The following is an 18,022-nucleotide window of genomic DNA, read 5'->3' on the forward strand; positions in this document are numbered from 1 at the left end:
CAAGCAGGGAAGAGCCTAAGGAGCCTGTCTTCATTTCGGCATTTGCTACGAGGAGGTGTTACCTAAATCGAGTTCCCCTCTGGAGGCTGGCCAAAGATTCACCATTAAGAGTGCCAAATCCAAAGTAGTTTGGTTTGGTTTGGTTCTTACAAGAAGTGTAATCTATTACTAAAACAAATCACTTGGACACAAGTAACAAATTTCTTAAGCTGGTGGCCAATTCTGATTGGTCAGGGTGGATACTATGAGGGAATTCAATGGGGTTCAAAGGGGAGGAAGTNACTTCAGCTCAGGTCATTATCCCACAGTTCGTGGGTTCGAGCCCCCATGTTGGGCCCTGTGAGTGCCAAATCCAAAGTAGTTTGGTTTGGTTTGGTTCTTACAAGAAGTGTAATCTATTACTAAAACAAATCACTTGGACACAAGTAACAAATTTCTTAAGCTGGTGGCCAATTCTGATTGGTCAGGGTGGATACTATGAGGGAATTCAATGGGGTTCAAAGGGGAGGAAGTCAGTTTACCCTCCTAAGTTTTTAGATCCTGTGTTCACCTAGTCTTTATAGGACTTCCTGATACATTCGGGTTCTGGTGACCTCCACTCCTTACCCACCTCTGATCATCAACAAGAAAACAGTAAGAAAGAAGCAGAGGACCCCCTAAGCCTCAACCTGAAATGATCCGGCACGACAACCACCTCTTCCTCAGCTGCCCTTTGAGAGCCAGATGACAGTGTCCAGTATGCCTTCAAATGAACGTGTTCTCAGACTCGGAGACTCCGACCTGGGAAGCCTTGAGACATGGACTCCTGTAGCCCTCTCATTTTACAGAGGAGAGGCCTCCAGGGGGTAATGTGATTGCCGGTATGAAGGGGATACGGAGAGAACTGGGGCCCCATCAGAAGTGGACCGCCATCTTTGATGTGGGTCACTGCAGTTCCGCTCCACCCAGAAGTGTTCTGTATAAAGTGTAGGGTCCTGTCTCAGGAGAATGTCATGTTCTAATCCTACAGCGCACGGCTTCAGGACCTCAGGCCTAAAGTAGCTAGGAACAAGGAAGCATGAAAGGAACAAGTCTTTATCGCTGAAGAATTCGATTCCTTAATTTTCCATTGTCAGGAAATAGATAACCTGCGGTATTAAAAAAAAAATTGCAAGAGTATAAAGTTTGACATTTTTAAAAAGCCAATCAAAACAAAATTCCCCATGCATGCTTACATTTTGATTCAGTCCTACCCAGACAGGCAAATGTCATTAATGTATAAAATCGTATTCAATGTACATCAAGCAAAAACTCGGGTCCCTTAAAAGAATAAATGTCATTTAAGAAAAGCAATCTTGAGCAAGAACAAAGCTAGACCCGTGATATCATGGCTCCCTGATTTCACACTGTATTACAAAACTTAAAACGGTATGATATTGGCATAAAAACAGATACACAGATCAATGGAACAGAGTAGGGCCCAGAAATAAAGCCATGCATCTATGGTCAATTTATGACAAGTCACGAATACACAATGGGGAAAGGACAGTCTCTTCAATAAATGGTGCTGGGAAATCTGGACCACTACCTTACACCGTACACAAAAGTTAGCTCAAAATGGATTAAAGACTTGAATATAAGACCTGAAACCATAAAACTGCTAGGAGAAAACATAGGCGGTAAGCTCCTTGACATAGATTGTGGCAATGATTTTTTTAAATTTAACACCAAAAGCAAAAAAACAAAAACACATGGAACTACACAAAAAGCTCTGTCCAGCAAAGGAAGCCATCAACCAATAAAAAAGCAGCCTTCTGAATAGGAGGAGACATTTGCAAATCATATATCCAAAATACATAAAGAACTCATATAAATCAATAGCAAAAAAAAAAAAAAAAAAACAATCTAAAACTGAGCAAAGGATCTGAATAGACATTTTCCCAAAGAAAACATCCAGATGGCCAACAGGCACATGGAAAGATGCTCAACATCATTAACTATCAGGGAAGTGCAAATCAAAACCACAGTGTCACCTCACACGTGTTAGAATGGCTATTATCAAAAAGGCAAGAAATAAGTGTTGGCAAGGTTGTGGAGAAAAGAGACCATTTGTACACTGTTGATGGGAATATGAATTGGTGCAGCCACTATGAAAAACAGCATGGAGTTTCCTCAAAAGATTAAAAATGGAACTACCATATGGTCCAGCAATTCCACCTCGGGGTATTTATCCAAAGAAAACAAAAACACTAACTCAAAAAGATATATACGTTCCCATGTTCAAGGCAGTGTTATTTACAGCCTAATTGTCCATCAGTGAATGAATACATTTAAAAATTGTGCTATATAGGAGTGCCTGGATGACTCAGTCAGTTGAGGATCCAACTCTTGATTACAGCTCAGGTCATGATCCCAAGGTTGTGGGATTGAGCCCCGCATCTGAGCATGGAGAGTGCTTAAGATTCTCAATCTCTCTCTCTCTCTGCCCCTCTGCCCCTCTTCCTTGCTCACATGCTCTCTCACTCTCTCTAATATAAAATTAAAAAAAAAATTTTAGGGGCGCCTGGGTGGCTCAGTCGGTTAAGCGTCCAACTTCGGCTCAGGTTACGATCTCACAGTTCATGGGTTTGAGCCCCGCATGGGGCTCTGTGCTGACGGCTCAGAGCCTAGAGCTTGCTTCGGATTCTGTCTCTGTCTTTGCCCCTCCCCCACTTGCGCATGCTCTCTGTCTCTCTCAAAAATAAACATTAAAAAAAATTTTAATTTTTTAAATTGTGCTACAGAGGCTCCTTGGTGGCTCAGTTGGTTAAGCATTGGACTCGGTTTCAGCTCAGGTCACAATCTCATGGTCTCGTGGATTCGAGTCCTGTGTCGGGCTCCTCACGGACACTGTGGTGCCTGCTTGGGATTCTCTCTCTCCCCTCTCTCTCTCTCCCCTCTCTCTCTACCCCTCCCCCACTTGTGCTGTCACTGTCTCTCAACATAAATAAATAAACTTTAAAACAATTGTGCTATATATCCACACTGGAATATTCAGCCAAAAAAAAAAAGAAATTTTGCCATTTGTGACAACGTGAATGGACCTCAAAGGCATAATGCAAAGTGAAATAAGTCAGTAAAAGATAAATACTGCATATAATCTCTGTGGAATCTTGAAAAGTACAAAAACAAAAAACAGGTGCCTGAATGCCTCAGTTGGTTAAGCGTCCAATTCTTAATTTTGGCTCAGGTCATGATCTCACCATTTAGAAGTTCAAGCCCCACCCTGGGGTCTGGGCTGCCAGTGCAGAGCCTGCTTGGAACTCTCTTCCTCTCTCTCTTTCTCTCTCTCAAAAATAAACAAACATTGGGGCGCCTGGGTGGTTCAGTTGGTGAAGCGTCCGACTTCGGGTCAGGTCATGATCTCACAGTTCGTGAGTTCGAGCCCCGTGTCGGGTTCTGTGTTGACAGCTAGCTCAGAGCCTAGAGCCTGTTTTGGACTCTGTGTATCCCTCTCTCTCTGACCCTCTCCTGCTCACGCTGTCTCTCTCTCTCTCTCAGAAATAAGTAAAACATTTAAAAAATTTTTTAAAATAAACAAACATTAAAAACAACAACAAGCTCATAGACACAGAGGGATAGGAGAAATGGGTGAAAAGACATAGAGGTGTAGTTAACTTCGATTCAGTAATTCTACTCCAGGACTTATCAACAGAAGCAGCAAGTTCTTATCTGTGAGAGCAACCCTGAATAGCAAATAACCGAGACCTTGCTTAAATAGTACACCAGGGCTATGGAGTTTGTGGCGTCAAAAAACTATAATAATGAACATTGGAAAAAAACATGAGAAAATGTTCACACTCTTAACAGTTTGCTACTCAAAGTGTGGCCATTATGAGAAGGGGGTTAGGAACAGTGTCTATAGCCCCTGAATAGAATTTGCACTTTAACAAGATTCCCAGGTAGATTGTATGCATATTACAGTTTGAGAATCATCTAGTAAGTAGGGGGTGGGGGGCGGACAATGCTAGTTTATAATTATTCAAAAAAATCTATCTATGTGGGCAAGGACTGGAAGGTCCTTTGCAGAAGTTAAAATTGTTTCAATGGTGATGACCCCTCCTGTCCACACGAAGGGCCCAGGCTGCTATAGGTCCTCAATAAATGGCAGCTATTTGGAAGGTAATCCTATGATGGGCTTTTTTTTTTTTTTAATGTGTTCCTTAATATTCTTGTCAAATCACATTTTGTAAACTTAAAAGACAATTAAGAACATTGATACAGGGTGCTTCCTTTTCAACCAGACATTAAAATTAGTGAAAGTCCCATTTTCCTTTTTGCTTCAGCTATCATGAAACATAAAGCTAAAGGTAATATCGATACAGTAGTTCTCTTAGCCTAGCTTTCTGGAATATTCGTTTTCCTCTCTTTGACTTTTTTTTTTTTAATTAAGTTTTCTATTTTTCTTACAGATCACTTAAAACCTTTCTGAAAATAAGGGCCCAGTTTATAAGAATGGCTTCTAAACAGTCTGTTCTTGCTTACCGGGCTCCACCAGGTTTATGTGATCACCTGCCCCTGTTTTAAATTATTTCTTCCTGTTCTTTTTCCACTTCTCATGGAAGAGGTAAAACAAGAGGGTCTCAGATGCCAGCTAGCTCTTGCCGGAGCCATTGCCCCTCACCGCAGGCCCCACCGCCGCCCTACACCCGGCCCCATGGCCATTCTGCCTGCTGAGTCCGTACAGCCACCCAACAGTGGAATTACTCACCGACACGTCAGCTGCTTCAGACTTCCTCTGCAATGAAAAAGAGAACATTATTTGTTTCCAACCAGGCCTTGTTTTCGGGATAATTCCCAGCACACAGCTTCCTCTCCAAACTGGATCAGATTTCTTCACTCCCAAGAAGGCCTGCATTTATTTATTTATTTATTTATTTTTGGTTCATGATGTTTATCAGCTTGTAATTCCATTTTGCATGAGGTGTCCGTTACCAGATGGTAAGGTCCAATTAGACCGCTTCCCTCACAGCTGTACCCCCAGCGTCTGGAGGTGTCAGTGGGCACCTGGAGCACAGGCGCTGTTACTGGTCAGGCAGATGATGATGTAAGATACCGGAAGGACAGAACGAGGAGAGAACTAATATTTTTAATCCCCTGTATAACATGCAGGCATTGTTAGTGATTCATACGCACTAATCCTTCACACACAGTCTTTTTTTTTTTTTTTTGAGATAGTTCACTAAAACAAAATTGACTCCCTTAAAGTGTACAGTTTGGTGGGTTTCAGTATAATCATTGGGTTGTGCAACTGCTATCCGATTCCAGAACATTTCCATCATCCTCAAAAGAAACCTGTGCCCATTATCAATCCCTCCTAATTTCCCCCTCTTCACAGCCCCAGGCAACTACTAAAATCTGCATTCTGTCTCTACAGGTTTGTCTATTCTGAACACTTTATATAAATGGGATCATACATTGAGGTGCCTGGGTGGCCCAGTTGGCTAAGCGTCCAACTTCAGCTCAGGTCATGATCTCACAGTTCATGAGTTTGAGCCCCACATCAGGCTCTCCGCTGACAGTGCAGAGCCTGCTTGGGAGTCTCTCTTTCTCTCTCTCTCTGCCCCTCCCTCACTTGTGTGCACACACACACACGCTCTCTCTTTTTCTCTCTAAAAATTTGTTTTTAATAAATAAACTTTAAAATAAATCAATGGGATTGTAGAATATATAGTCTTCGGTGTATGACTCCTTTCACTCACAATGTCTTCAAGGTTCATCCACTTGGTAGCAATTATCAGTACTTCATTCCTTCTTGTAGCTGAATAATATTCCACTGGGTAGATTTACACATATTGTTTATCCAAGTCATCGGCTGACGCACATTGGGGTGGTTTCCACTTTTTGGCTTTCATGCTGCTGTGAACATTTACACACAGGTTTTTGTGCGAACGTGTTCTCAGTTTTCTTGCATACATACCTAGGAATAAATTTGTGAGTCACGTAGTAACTCTGTTTAACCATTTGAGGAAGTGCCATTGTGTTTTCTACAGCAATAGCACCATTTGACATTTTCACTAGCAGTGTATGAGAGTTCGTTTTTCCATGTGCTCACCAACACCTGTTACTGTTCATCTCTTTTATCACAGCCATCCTAGTGGGTGTGAAGTAATAGCTCATTGTGGTTTTAATTTGCGTTTTCCTAATGACTAATAATGTTAACTATCTTTTCACGTGTGTATTGGCAATTTTGGATATCTTCTTTGGAGAAATGTCTATTGAAATCCTTTGCCCAGTTTAAAAACTGGGTTATTTGTATTTTTATTTGTCAAGTTGTCGAAGTCCTTATTATATCCTGGATATTAGAATTATGATTTGCAGGGGCACCTGGGTGGCTCAGTTGCTTAAGTGTCCAACTTTGGCTCAGGTCATGATCTCACGGTTTGTGGGTTCAAGTCCCACATCGGGCTCTGTGCTGACAGCCAGCTCAGAGCCTGGAGCCTGTTTCCGATTCTGTGTTTCCCTCTCTCTCTGCCCCTCCCCTGCTCATGCTGTCTCTCTCCCTCTCTCAGAAATAAAACATTTAAAAAAATTTTTTAAATTATGATTTGCAAATACTTCCCAATCTGTGAGTTGTCTTTTCTTCACTTTCTTGTTGGTGTCCTTTGAAGCACCAAAGCTTTCATTTTTTATGACATCCAATTTATATATATGTTTTTTCCTTTGGTCGTGTGTATATTAGGTGTCATGTCTAAGAAACCACTGCCTAATCTAAGATCACAAAGATTTATACCTATGTTTTCTTCTAAGAGTTTTATAATGTTACATCTTACAGTTAGGTCTTTGATCCATTTTGAGTTAATTTTTGTATATGAAGTGAGGTGGGCAGTCCAACTTCATTCTTTTTTCTTTTCGTGTTTACTTATTTTTGAGAGAGAGACAGAGAGAGAGCAGGAGAGGGGCTGAGAGAGAGGTAGACACCAAACCCAAAGCAGGCTCCAGGCTCTGAGCTGTCTGCACAGAGCCCAACACGAGGCTCAAACCCACGAACTGTGAGATCATGACCTGAGCCGAAGTCGGAAACTTAACCAAGTCGGTGCCATCCAGGGTGCCCCCAACTTCATTCTTTTGCATGTAGACATCTCTGATTATTGTACCATTTACTGAAAAGACTATGCTTTCCCTCCATTGAATGGTCTTGGCATCTTTGTTGAAAATCAGTTTGCCATATATGTTTGGGCTTATTTTGGGACTCTCAATGTTATTCCATTGATCTGTACATCTATCCTCATCTGAGGACCATAGCATCTTGATTACTGTAGTTTGTTTTTGTTTTTGTTTTAATGTTTTATTTATTTCTGAGAGAGAAGAAGAGACAGCATGAGCAGGGGAGAGGCAGAGAGAGAGGGAGATACAGAATCCAAAACAGGCTCCAGGCTCTGAGCTAGCTGTCAGCACAGAGCCTGATGCGGGGCTCGAACCCACGAACTGTGAGATCATGACCTGAGCCAAAGTCAGACACTTAACCAACTGAGCCACCCAGGCACCCCTTGATTACTGTAGTTTTGTAGTAAGTTTTGAAATCAGGGCATGTGTGTCCTCCAGCTGCTCTTCTTCTTCACGAGTGTTTTGGCTCTTCCGGGTCCCTTGCATTTCCATGAGTTTTAGGATCAGCTTACCAATTTTTGCAAAAAGCCAGCTGGTATTTTGATGGGGATCGCTCTGAATCTGTAGATCAGTTTGGGGAGTAGTCTCATCTTAAGTTTTCCCATCAGCGAATATGGATGTTTCCATTTGTTTAGTCCTTTAATTTCTTTCAACAACATTTTTTAAAATTTTCACGTACAAACCTCACCCTTCTTTTGTTAAGTTTATTTCTATGTAGTTTATTTTTAGATGCCATTATCAGTGAAATTGTTTTCTTACAAGTCATTTGAGATGGTTCCACTGCTAGTGTAAACAAATGTAACAGATTTTTTGCATATTGTTTATATCCTGCACCCCTGCTGATGTTGCGTGTCCCCTTTCACGGTGTTTTAGTGGATTACTTAGGATTTTCTGTACGCAAAACCGTGTCATCCGCTACTAGAGATGGTTGTACTCCTTCCTCTCCAAACTGGATTTCTTTTCTTTCTTTTTCTTGCCTTGGCTGTCACCTCCAGTATGCTATTCAACAGCAGACATCCTTACCCCGTTCCTGAGCACGATCTTTTGAAGTAGGTATTTTTTTCAACTGAGGAGACGCCTGCCGCCTAGCCCCGTAAAAACGAGGCTCAGATGAGGAAACAGAGAAGTTGAGCAGTCCCTGCAAAGTCACGGCTGGTTAACGATGGAGCTCCAATTTTAAAACCAGGTCTGACTCCAAAGCCCACACTCATGCTCTCCTCTGCCTCCTCAACCCTAAAAGAGTGATCGGCAACTGTGTACTCGTGCAAGCCTTCATTTCTGCTTTCGTTGACTTGTTCGTGTCACACAATGATGGAGGTGCCGGAACAGGAGTAGTGTCCTGCTTTTTCCTGGAAAGCACCCTGAGGAAAGCAACTTGGAGGAACCAGAACTCAAATTCTGCCTTCCAGGGCGCCTGGGTGGCCCAGTTAAGCTTCCAGCTTTGGCTCAGGTCGTGATCTCATTGTTCATGGGTTTGAGCCCCATGTCGGGCTCTGTGCTGACAGCTCAGAGCCTGGAGCCTGCTTCTGATTCTGTGTCTCCCTCTCTCTCTGCCCCTCCCCTGCACACACTCTCTCTCTGTCTCTCTCAAAAATAAACATAAAAAAATTTTTTTTTTAATTCTGCTTTCCTGACCCAACTTTGTGCTTTGACAACGGCATTAGCTACTTCGCTAAGCAGTTAGATGTATTCAGAAAGGGTATGTGGGTAAGAAGGCTTAAGTATATCTTGCATGATAGTGAGGGAACTAAGATACGGAGAGAAAAAAATCTGAAAAGATTGAAACAGGTGCACGGTGTATGAAAGGAGAGGGACAAGGAAAGAGAGGAAAGCCAACTGACATTTTGATCAGTACATAAAGTGTCAAAGAGACAAAACCGGCTCTGGGCAAGAAAGCACTGTAAAGAGAATTACGGGAATACCAATTTTTTCCAGCTGAAAGAACCCCTTCTGAAAAGGAAAGAATGCAAATGAGTAATACAAAAACGTTCTCTGCGTGTTTCCAGATTTAAGGGTGGCCCTGCCTTGGGGCTAAAAGCTGAACAAGATGCCCCAGCAGCTCCTGCCCAAACCGCCCTGGAAAACCCTCCATCGCTAGAGAAAGTGCTGGGTATGCAGATTTTGCTGCTGGACTCCCCACCTCTGGCTTGTCTGCCTGTCCCCACGGGGTTGCGGTGCAGATTAAATAAAGATGGCCCCAGGGGCAAACCTTCCATAGCTCCTGCACTTGGAAAAGGCTCAGTAAATACTAGTTCCATTTCCCTTCTCTTTATGGGGCTTTCAAGGGACCCAGACGTGAAGTGTTCCCAGAACCTAGGCGCATTCGGCCCCCTCCTTCAAGAGAAAGATACCTCTCTCTTCTCTCCTCCTTGGTCCAGCTCATTCTAGTAATTTGGTTTTCAGCGTTAATCCGATGACTTACGTGTGAGTCCCTCTTCTTCACCTTCCAGAGAAGGGTGGGATCTCTCATTACTTCCTTATATGGAGAAGTGGTCCCTGGGCCGAGCCAGAGCGCGGTCATCTTTGCCATCACCTTTCTGTGCACCCCCTGGGTGGGTCTCTCTTCCGGGATTCAAGTTCCTCATCTGGGAAGCCATCTTTGGTCACAGGGGGCAAAGCGGTTTCCTCCCTCATCTAGTTCCGGTCAATGGGGTGAAGACTCCGGGCAAAGTGGGCAATTTTGGATTCACAAGGGTGTGAGACAGGCCTTGCGCTAAGACTGGAGATAAAATTTATGCCCTGAAAAAGCCCCTCAAGACAGGGGAAGAGCCCAAAGAGAGAAAGTGCCTTAAGAGGAAGAAAGGTCCATTGGGAAGCAGTCAGAAAAGGCTGAAGGCTCTGTCTGGGCTTCAGGTCCCTACAACTGACTCTTAATGACTCAGGGGTACGATTGGGACAGAAGGCAATTGAAACAGGATGACATACAGAGAACCCCAAGGCTATTCTAACTCAAGGGACCGCCCAGCCCGTCTGCCTTCTAAGAGCTGTCACGGCTGCCCCTCGCCTACCTTTCTCTTCCTGCCCCAACAACTCAGCCCCTCTGCGACTGGCTGTTCCTCTTGCCACAAGCAGATTCCAGGTGAACTTGGAGACCCAGCCTCAGCACCACCTTCTCTAGGAGGCCATACCTGGCTCCCCAGGCTGGATCAGGGTTCTCTCCCCTGGAGACCCTGACAGAAGGGGGGCGGCGGGGGAGGCAGAAGGACACCTTCTATCACAGACAGCCTCGGCCCCACAGGTCTGTCACCGCCTCATGGGCCGCCAGCTTACCACCCCCCACTGGCTTTTGGCCTCTGGAACAAAGCCTGTGTCCAGTCGGCCTTGGTGTCCCCAACCCCGGGCTGGGGACCAATCCTCTGGTGATGGGCTGAGGGGAAGCCCCACCTCCCAGGGAGAAGGAGGCGAGTTACCTTTTCCATCGGCCTTGTAGTCATCAGGGAGGAGCTTGTCCTGGCGGTAACCCAGCACGAAGGCCAGGAAGGAGAGGATGAGGGCGTCTCCGATGCTGAGGATGGCCAGCATGAAGGCCCAGCGGATGGTGCACTGACCCAGCGTGTACTTGCCCGTCTGCTCCCCACACATGCGGCGCACCTCACTTGAGTCCCAGCCATCAGGGTAGACCAGGCAGCCGATCATGAGGCCTGTGGCTGAGGGGGTGGGGGTGAGGGTGCAGACGGTGTCAAGGCTGGCTGTGCTCAGTCCGCTACCTCCCCCGCCGTGCACTATTGCCATTATGTCACTCTCCCCTCCTCCTTCAGTGGTGTGGGGCAGCTCCTAAGTTGTTCTTGTAGAACACAGGGGAGAAAACTGAGGCTCCAAGAGTTAAAGTGACCTGCCTTTAGTCAGGATAGAGGCAGAAAGCAGAGCCCCTCGGCCCAGAGAAGATTCTGCCATGGCACCAGGTGATCCTACCAGGCCCTCGGCCCTGCCCCTCACTTTCGACTTGATGAGGCACTGGCTACTCTGGCTTCAAACCCTTCCAAAATCTGGTCCCGACCCAGAGAACTCATCACTCCTAAGATGCATATCTGTTCCTGTTCCGATATCTCTTAAATAAGAAAGCTTCAGGCCGTGGTTTAATTACAAGTATTTTTTTTTTCTTTTGGGGCACCTGGGTGGCTCAGTTAAGCGTCCCACTTCGACTAAGGCCATAATCTCATGGTTAGTGAGTTCAAGCCCTGCATGGGGCTCTGTGCTGACAGTGCGGAGCCTGCTAGGGATTCTCTGTCTCCTTCTCTCTCTGCCCCTCCCCCACTCACTCACTCTCTCTCTCTCTCTCTCTCTCAAAATAAATAAATAAACTTAAAAAAAGAGTATTTTTCCTTTTTACAGTTGTAAGTCCTACAATTGGGAATCTTGGATTTAATGAAAACACAAAGTTTTCCAGCCCCATCTCTGGCTGTTTCCTTCATGAATCTTACATTAAAGCAAATAGGTTCTCTTCCTCCTAACCCAGTACATAACACTACAGTTGTCCATACTTCCTTAAATTTAAGAATCCCCTGGAATATTTGTTTAAAATGCTGATTCCCAGGCCAGGGGTGGGTTTTTAAAAAAAATTTTTTTTAATGTTTATTTATTTTTGAGAGACAGAGAGAAACAGAGTGGGAGCAGGGGAGGGGCAGAGACAGAGGGAGGCACAGAATCTGAAGCAGGATCCACGCTCTGAGCTGTCAGCACANAGCCACCCAGGCGCCCCATTACGGAATCCCTGTTTTTAAAATCATTCTTCCAGGTAATTCTCTCACTAGGAAAATTGGGAAACACTAGAACAGGCTGCCTGGATTTCAAGCCCAGCTGTGTGACTCAGAGCAAGCTACTTAAGCTTTTTTGGCCTCAGTTTCCTCACCTATGAAGTGGGGACATGAGTAGTCCCTACCTGTGTGGACGGTTGTGAGGTGCAAATGAGTTAATACTGGAAAAGTGCTTGGCACATACTTAGTACTTCACGAGCGTTAGCTACGACTGTCCCATCCTGTGTTTTCACTGACTTAGTGTTTACAGCCACAAATTTCATTTTCCTGACCTTCTCACTTCTCCCCTGCCCTCCCACCAAGGACCACTGTGCCTTAGCTGCACAGATAGGTGACATGATCTTGGGTTGACCAAGGCCAACCCCAAGGCCAACCACCATGTCCGTAGGGGTGCCTTCCATTCTCTATGCCACTTTCTGAGCCCTTGCCCTCCCTCCACAGGCCCGGAGATTCTTCAGTTCCGAGGCTGTGGCCTACCCAGGAGCACCTCAGGGGAAAACCTCCCAGGACCCAGTTACCTACCTCGGGCTCAGCTGACACTTGCCACAGAGGTCAGCAGATCAAATGAATGCATAGTAAAGTATAAAGGCCAAGCTCCCACCTCCCCGCCTAAAAGTATCAACTCTCCTTTGGAAACGTGGGACAAGCTAATCCATGTANATGCCACTTTAATCTCTTAACTCTCTATGCCACTTTCTGAGCCCTTGCCCTCCCTCCACAGGCCCGGAGATTCTTCAGTTCCGAGGCTGTGGCCTACCCAGGAGCACCTCAGGGGAAAACCTCCCAGGACCCAGTTACCTACCTCGGGCTCAGCTGACACTTGCCACAGAGGTCAGCAGATCAAATGAATGCATAGTAAAGTATAAAGGCCAAGCTCCCACCTCCCCGCCTAAAAGTATCAACTCTCCTTTGGAAACGTGGGACAAGCTAATCCATGTAAGTTTATAGATTTTATAGATCCAAACTATCTCATGTACCCTTTTTCTCTCGATCCTGACAGCAGTTCTGTGAAGTGGGCCATGTATTAATATCCCATTTTACAGATTAGAAAACTGAGGTCTCACCCAGTCATCCAGCTAGGGCAGAGCTAAGACCTGAACACATGGCTCCTGGGGGTTTTTTTAACCTCAAAGTTAAACTCTCAGACTGAGATCACCCCAAACAGCTGAATGCATTTAATGCTGACATTGCAGACTTAGTGACAAAATGAGAAGTGTTTAAGGGAGATGCTTAGCATAGGGGAGGGGAAGCTTTCCCACAGCTCTTTGGTCTTCCCCAAGTGGTGTAAGACCAGCGTTTGGTGCCAACCATGGCCCCTACCTTACCCAGGGTGGAAGAGTGGAACAGGCCAATGTGGAAAGGAGCTGCCCTTCGGGACTTTCCATTCTCCCCATCTCCTTCCATAGCAGCTCTGGCAAAGAGCCCAGGGCCTCTAACCTGAAAACACGTTGTTACGATGGGTGCCATGACCCTCTGTGAGCACCTGACCCATCCTCCCTGGGCACAGTGGGGGACAGCTCCATTTGTAATGTCTCAGGGCTCCAAGCAGAGGCCAGCATGGTAACCTCGGGCAAGTTTACTTACCCCTTCTGACTTCCATTCTCTCATCTGTAAACAAGGATAATAATACCTGACTCATAGTGGAGTTATGAGGATTAAGTGTGATCATGTATAGAAAATGCTCACTGTAGGTGGCTCAGTTGGTTAAGCGTCTGACTCTTGGTTTCGGCTCAGGTCATGATCTCATGGTTTGTGAGTTCAAGTCCCAAGTCAGGCTCTGCGCTGACAGTGTGGAGCCTGCTTGGGATTCTCTGTCTCCCTCTCTCTCTGCCCCTCCCCTGCTTGAGCTCTCTCTCTCTCTCTCTCTCAAAAATAAATAAATAAACATTTAAACAACAACAAAAAAGAAAATGCTTACTGTGGTGTCTGGTTCATGGTAAGCAGCCAATTAAATCAGTTGTCGCTATTATTATTGGCATTGAAGTCAGATGGAAGCAACCTCAGAGGATGTGGATGTGATTAGAGCTATTCACAAATATTTCAGGTAGATGGTGGTATTAGGTTTCCTTGCTCCCTTCTTTTCAAGTTGGGCAAGGCCATAAGACTTCCCTTAGACAACAACGTGAGTGGAAATGTGTGCGCTTCCAGACCACAGCATTTAATTGCTGGGGAGAGACATTCCAGCGCTCCCTTTCCCTCTGCAATGATGATAGCCAGATGACAGCTGGTGCCCCATCAGCCCGGGTTCCAGAAGAGAACAGTGAGAGCAGAGCCTCCAGCCAATCCTTAACGAGCATGTGCCACCAGCAAAAGATAAACCTTTGTTTTAAGCCGCTAAGATTTGGGAGTTTTTTTGTCACCCACCCATCCGAATGTGTCTGTGTTTTTCATATTTGCTGAGCACCTATTATGCGTCAAGCACCATACAAGGTGTTTCACATGCATTATACATCCCATCCTCCCAAGAACCTTGTGATGGGCGATGCTGTTTCTACATCCTACAGATGAGGTCACCAGGACTCAGAGAGACAAGCAACTTGCCGTACCTGTGTTTCCAGGAGCTGGAACCACACACAACTTACACCTGGCATCCAGAAGCTCAATTCACATTGTGAACTACAGCCCCTCACTGCCCCAGTCACCAAACCTCTCCCCTTTCTCTTGTTTGCTTCCCTGGCTCCAGGCTTCCTGGCAGAGTTAAACCTAATTGGTTTAGGCATCTTCAAATGGATGCATCTCCCAGCTGCCGACTGCAAAACAGACCCCCTCTTCATCCCTCCCTTTGGCTCGTCTTCCATTCCCCTGCACCAAAGAATGGAACACGACACCACCTTCGCTCTCCTCCAATGTAAATGTTTCATGGGATGGCATCTGGCCACCTCTGCTATCAGTGTCTCCGGCTCCATGACCCAGACAGGGTCTAACTCAAGTGGCCTGGCGATGCCTCCCCCACACAGGCCCTCCCAAGCACTTCCTGTTCAGCAAATGGCACCTGCTGCGGGGCATTGTGGGAGGGGCGCAGTGTGCAGAATAAGAGGAATGGTTGTGTTTCCAGCATGCCACAGCTGTGATACGGAGCACCAGCTGGTAAGCATGCCAGGGTCCATTCTACTCCTCTTTGTCACAGAACTGCTGAATCTACATTCCTCCTTCACCCCACCACCCACCAAGATTTACCTCAGCCCTGTGGCAGCCTCTTGCTCATTATACAGAGAGACCAGAGGAGAGGGAGATGGTGGGCGGGTTGCAGAGGCAGCTCTGGAGCCACGTGAGTAGCCTGAGTATGAGATTTGGAATCAACGGTTCTGTCCGTCACCACCTGTGCTGCTCAGTGTCACCCACTAGGAGCCTTATCTATACAATAAGAGGAATACCCACCTCTAGGTGGGGATCGGGCTCCTCCAGATGGTAGATGTGAAAGTGCTTTGTAAGCCATTATACTCGTACATGTGTGGCTCAATAAAAGTGAGGTTGGAATACATCTAGTTTCTTGGAACCTGCCGCCTTAATTCTCCTTGTTCCTTAGTTGCCAGTTGATCTGCTATGGCCTTGGCCAAGTCTCTTCCTCTTTCTCAGCCTCAGATACCTCATTTATAGTTGGGGGGGGCACCTATAGCTCTCTGAGGTCCCCTCCAACTCTGACAGAGTCTTGAGTCTATGTGTTTGGTTGTCTGGGATTCTGATCCCTGCTCCATTCATTCCCTCCATTGTGGATAATACTGTTTCTCGCTCTAACCAATGATGTCAACGTGTTTTTTCTCTAGTCTGCAGTCCCAGCACTGCCCCGGTACATCTCCGTAGAATGGGCAGTCTGTACATGGTCTCTAGGGGTGGGAGGGGACCAAGGACTGCAGGACAAGGCCTTAGGCCATCTCTTTCTGGGCTTTAGAAGAGAACAGGACCAGGGGCGCCTGGGTGGCTCAGTCAGTTAAGCGTCCGACTTCGGCTCAGGTCATGATCTCATGGTTCGTCGGTTCGAGCCCCACGTCGGGCTCTGTGCTGACAGCTCAGAGCCTGGAGCCTGCTTCTGATTCTGTGTCTTCCTCTCTCTCTGCGCCTCCTTGGCTCACTCTCATTCTCTCCCTCAAAGTAAATTTAAAAATAAAAAAATAAAAAAAGAAGAGAGCAGGCCCAAGGACTGAAAGGCCTGCCTGGGCCAGGAGCAAGAAAAGGGGCAGTGAAGGCTGCCCCTGGGCACCGTAAGTAGTTATCTACCCCAAGTAGTTTTTTGTTTGTTTGTTTAATTTTTTTTTTTAGTTTATTCATTTATTTTGAGAGAGACAGAGAGAGCAAAGGAGGGACGGAGAGAGAGATAGAGAGAGAATCCCAAGCAGGCTCCGCACTGTCAGTGCGGAGAACAATGTGGGACTCGAACCCACAAACCATGAGATTGTGACCTGAGTGGAAACCAAGAGTCGAAGGCTTAACCAACTGAGACATCCAGGTGACCCCCCCACACACATAGTTTTAAAATACCCTCGCCATCTAGGGCGCCTGGATGGCTCAGTCTGTTAAATGTCAAACTTCAGCTCAGGTCATGATCCCACAGTTTGTGGGTTAGAGCCCCGAATAGGGCTGTCTGCTGTCAGCACAGAGCCCCCTTCGGGTCCTCTGTTCTCCACCCTCTCCATCCCTCCCCTGCTCATGCTCTCTCTCTCTCAAAAATAAACAAACATTGCCAGAAAAGAGTAAAAGACCCTAGCCAGCACCACCACTCCCCCATCACAAAATATCACTCCTGTTTGCTGCCTCAAGTATGGAAACTTATAGCTAGGGAACAAAGACTTTCACTCCACCACGAAAGAAAGAACTTAAATGCAAGTTTCTATGGGAAAGATCACAGCATAACACTCCAAGTCAATGACTGACTTTAGAATCTCCCTGAGAGCAATTTTGGGTGAGAGGGGAAGAGTGAGGGCAGGGATCTGGAGATCCTTAAAGAGAAAGACCAAATGTCCAGAAGTGGGAGATGGAGACATCTAGGCTGCTCTTGACTATTTTGCCCTGGGTTGGATTCTATTCCCACATGGCTGAAAACGGAAGCTTCCTTCTTTTTCCTTCCATGAGCAACAGCAACCTCTGATGTGGTGGCCTGGGAGTCAGGACACCTTCTATCAACTAGCTGTGTGCTCCTGGGCAAGTCACTTCCCTTCTCTGGACCTTAGTTCCCATCTGTAAGATGAGGGGGTTGAACAATTTTATCTCAATGATCCTTTTGGCCTCAGTCATTCTAGAAGCTTCTACAGAGCACTGAGTAGGGCTGGGCTAAAGGAGAACAGCTGAAGGGAGCCTGGTAGACTCAGGCGGTGGAGCGTGTGACTTTTGATCTCAGGGTTGTAGGTTCAAGCCCCATGTAGAGATTACTTAAAAAAAAAATTAAATCATTGAAAAAAATTAAAATAAAGGCGAACAGCTGAGAAGGAGACCCAGAGCCTCCACAGAGGGTGGAATGGTGCAGCTTCCCCTGTGGCCTGGGGCGGGCCCCTGCTTGCCCTCCCGCTACTGCTGCTCACCTGCAGCCAGCTGCATCCATGCGCAGATCTTGTAGACAGTGGCGGTGTTGCAGACAAAGAAGAGACTAAAGCAGATGATGGAGCCAATGATGAGGAACATGGCCAAGGCCACAAAAAACATGGCAGTCTTGAAAGCTCTAGACGGAATGGAGGAGAAGTCCAGCGGGCCACCCTTGCAGATGAGCTCAGAGGACAGCACGTTGCCCACACAATAGGAGAAAAGGCCAAAGTAGCCTGCCTGGGGTGTGTGAACGCTGTCACCAATCCAGTACGGCTGGATAAAGAGGGCCATGACAAGTACTGAAAAGCAGATGGTGAGCGTGCCCCACATCACACCCACAGCCCTCGAGTTGCGCACATAGTTGGTGTGGTAGATCTTGGCGGCCTCCTGGGCAGGAAGCAACTTCACCATGGTGAGGATGTAGGCCCTGGGCTGGGGTCTTATGGGCTGTAAGCTCGCGGCTTTGCAGACAGAAAAGCCTAGAAGTGAGCCACTCCTCAGCTGGGTTGGGGAACGAGGCTGAGGTCAGGGCACAAGGTGAGGGTCCCTCCAAGGTAGAAGAGAGGGTTAATAAAACAAGGACGACAACCTTGGTCTCTTCAGAGGAAGCTTGTCCAGAAGCCTTTGTC

The 18,022-nt window shown here is 46.4% G+C and overlaps 1 protein-coding gene across 1 annotated transcript; it reads right to left on the reverse strand.

Moving 5' to 3' along the window:
• Positions 1 to 4,612: 4,612 nt before the first annotated feature.
• LHFPL5 (LHFPL tetraspan subfamily member 5) lies at positions 4,613 to 17,804 on the reverse strand. The gene is made up of 3 exons (XM_077754820.1): positions 17,393 to 17,804; positions 10,396 to 10,772; positions 4,613 to 4,756 (listed from the first exon to the last, which is right to left on the reverse strand). The coding sequence occupies exons 1-3, from the start codon at positions 17,802 to 17,804 to the stop codon at positions 4,613 to 4,615; spliced, it is 933 nt and encodes a 310-aa protein (XP_077610946.1).
• Positions 17,805 to 18,022: the final 218 nt, after the last annotated feature.

The sequence above is a fragment of the Crocuta crocuta genome, unplaced genomic scaffold (assembly GCF_008692635.1).
Source record: "Crocuta crocuta isolate KB4526 unplaced genomic scaffold, BGI_CrCroc_1.0 scaffold132, whole genome shotgun sequence".
NCBI lineage: Eukaryota > Metazoa > Chordata > Mammalia > Carnivora > Hyaenidae > Crocuta > Crocuta crocuta.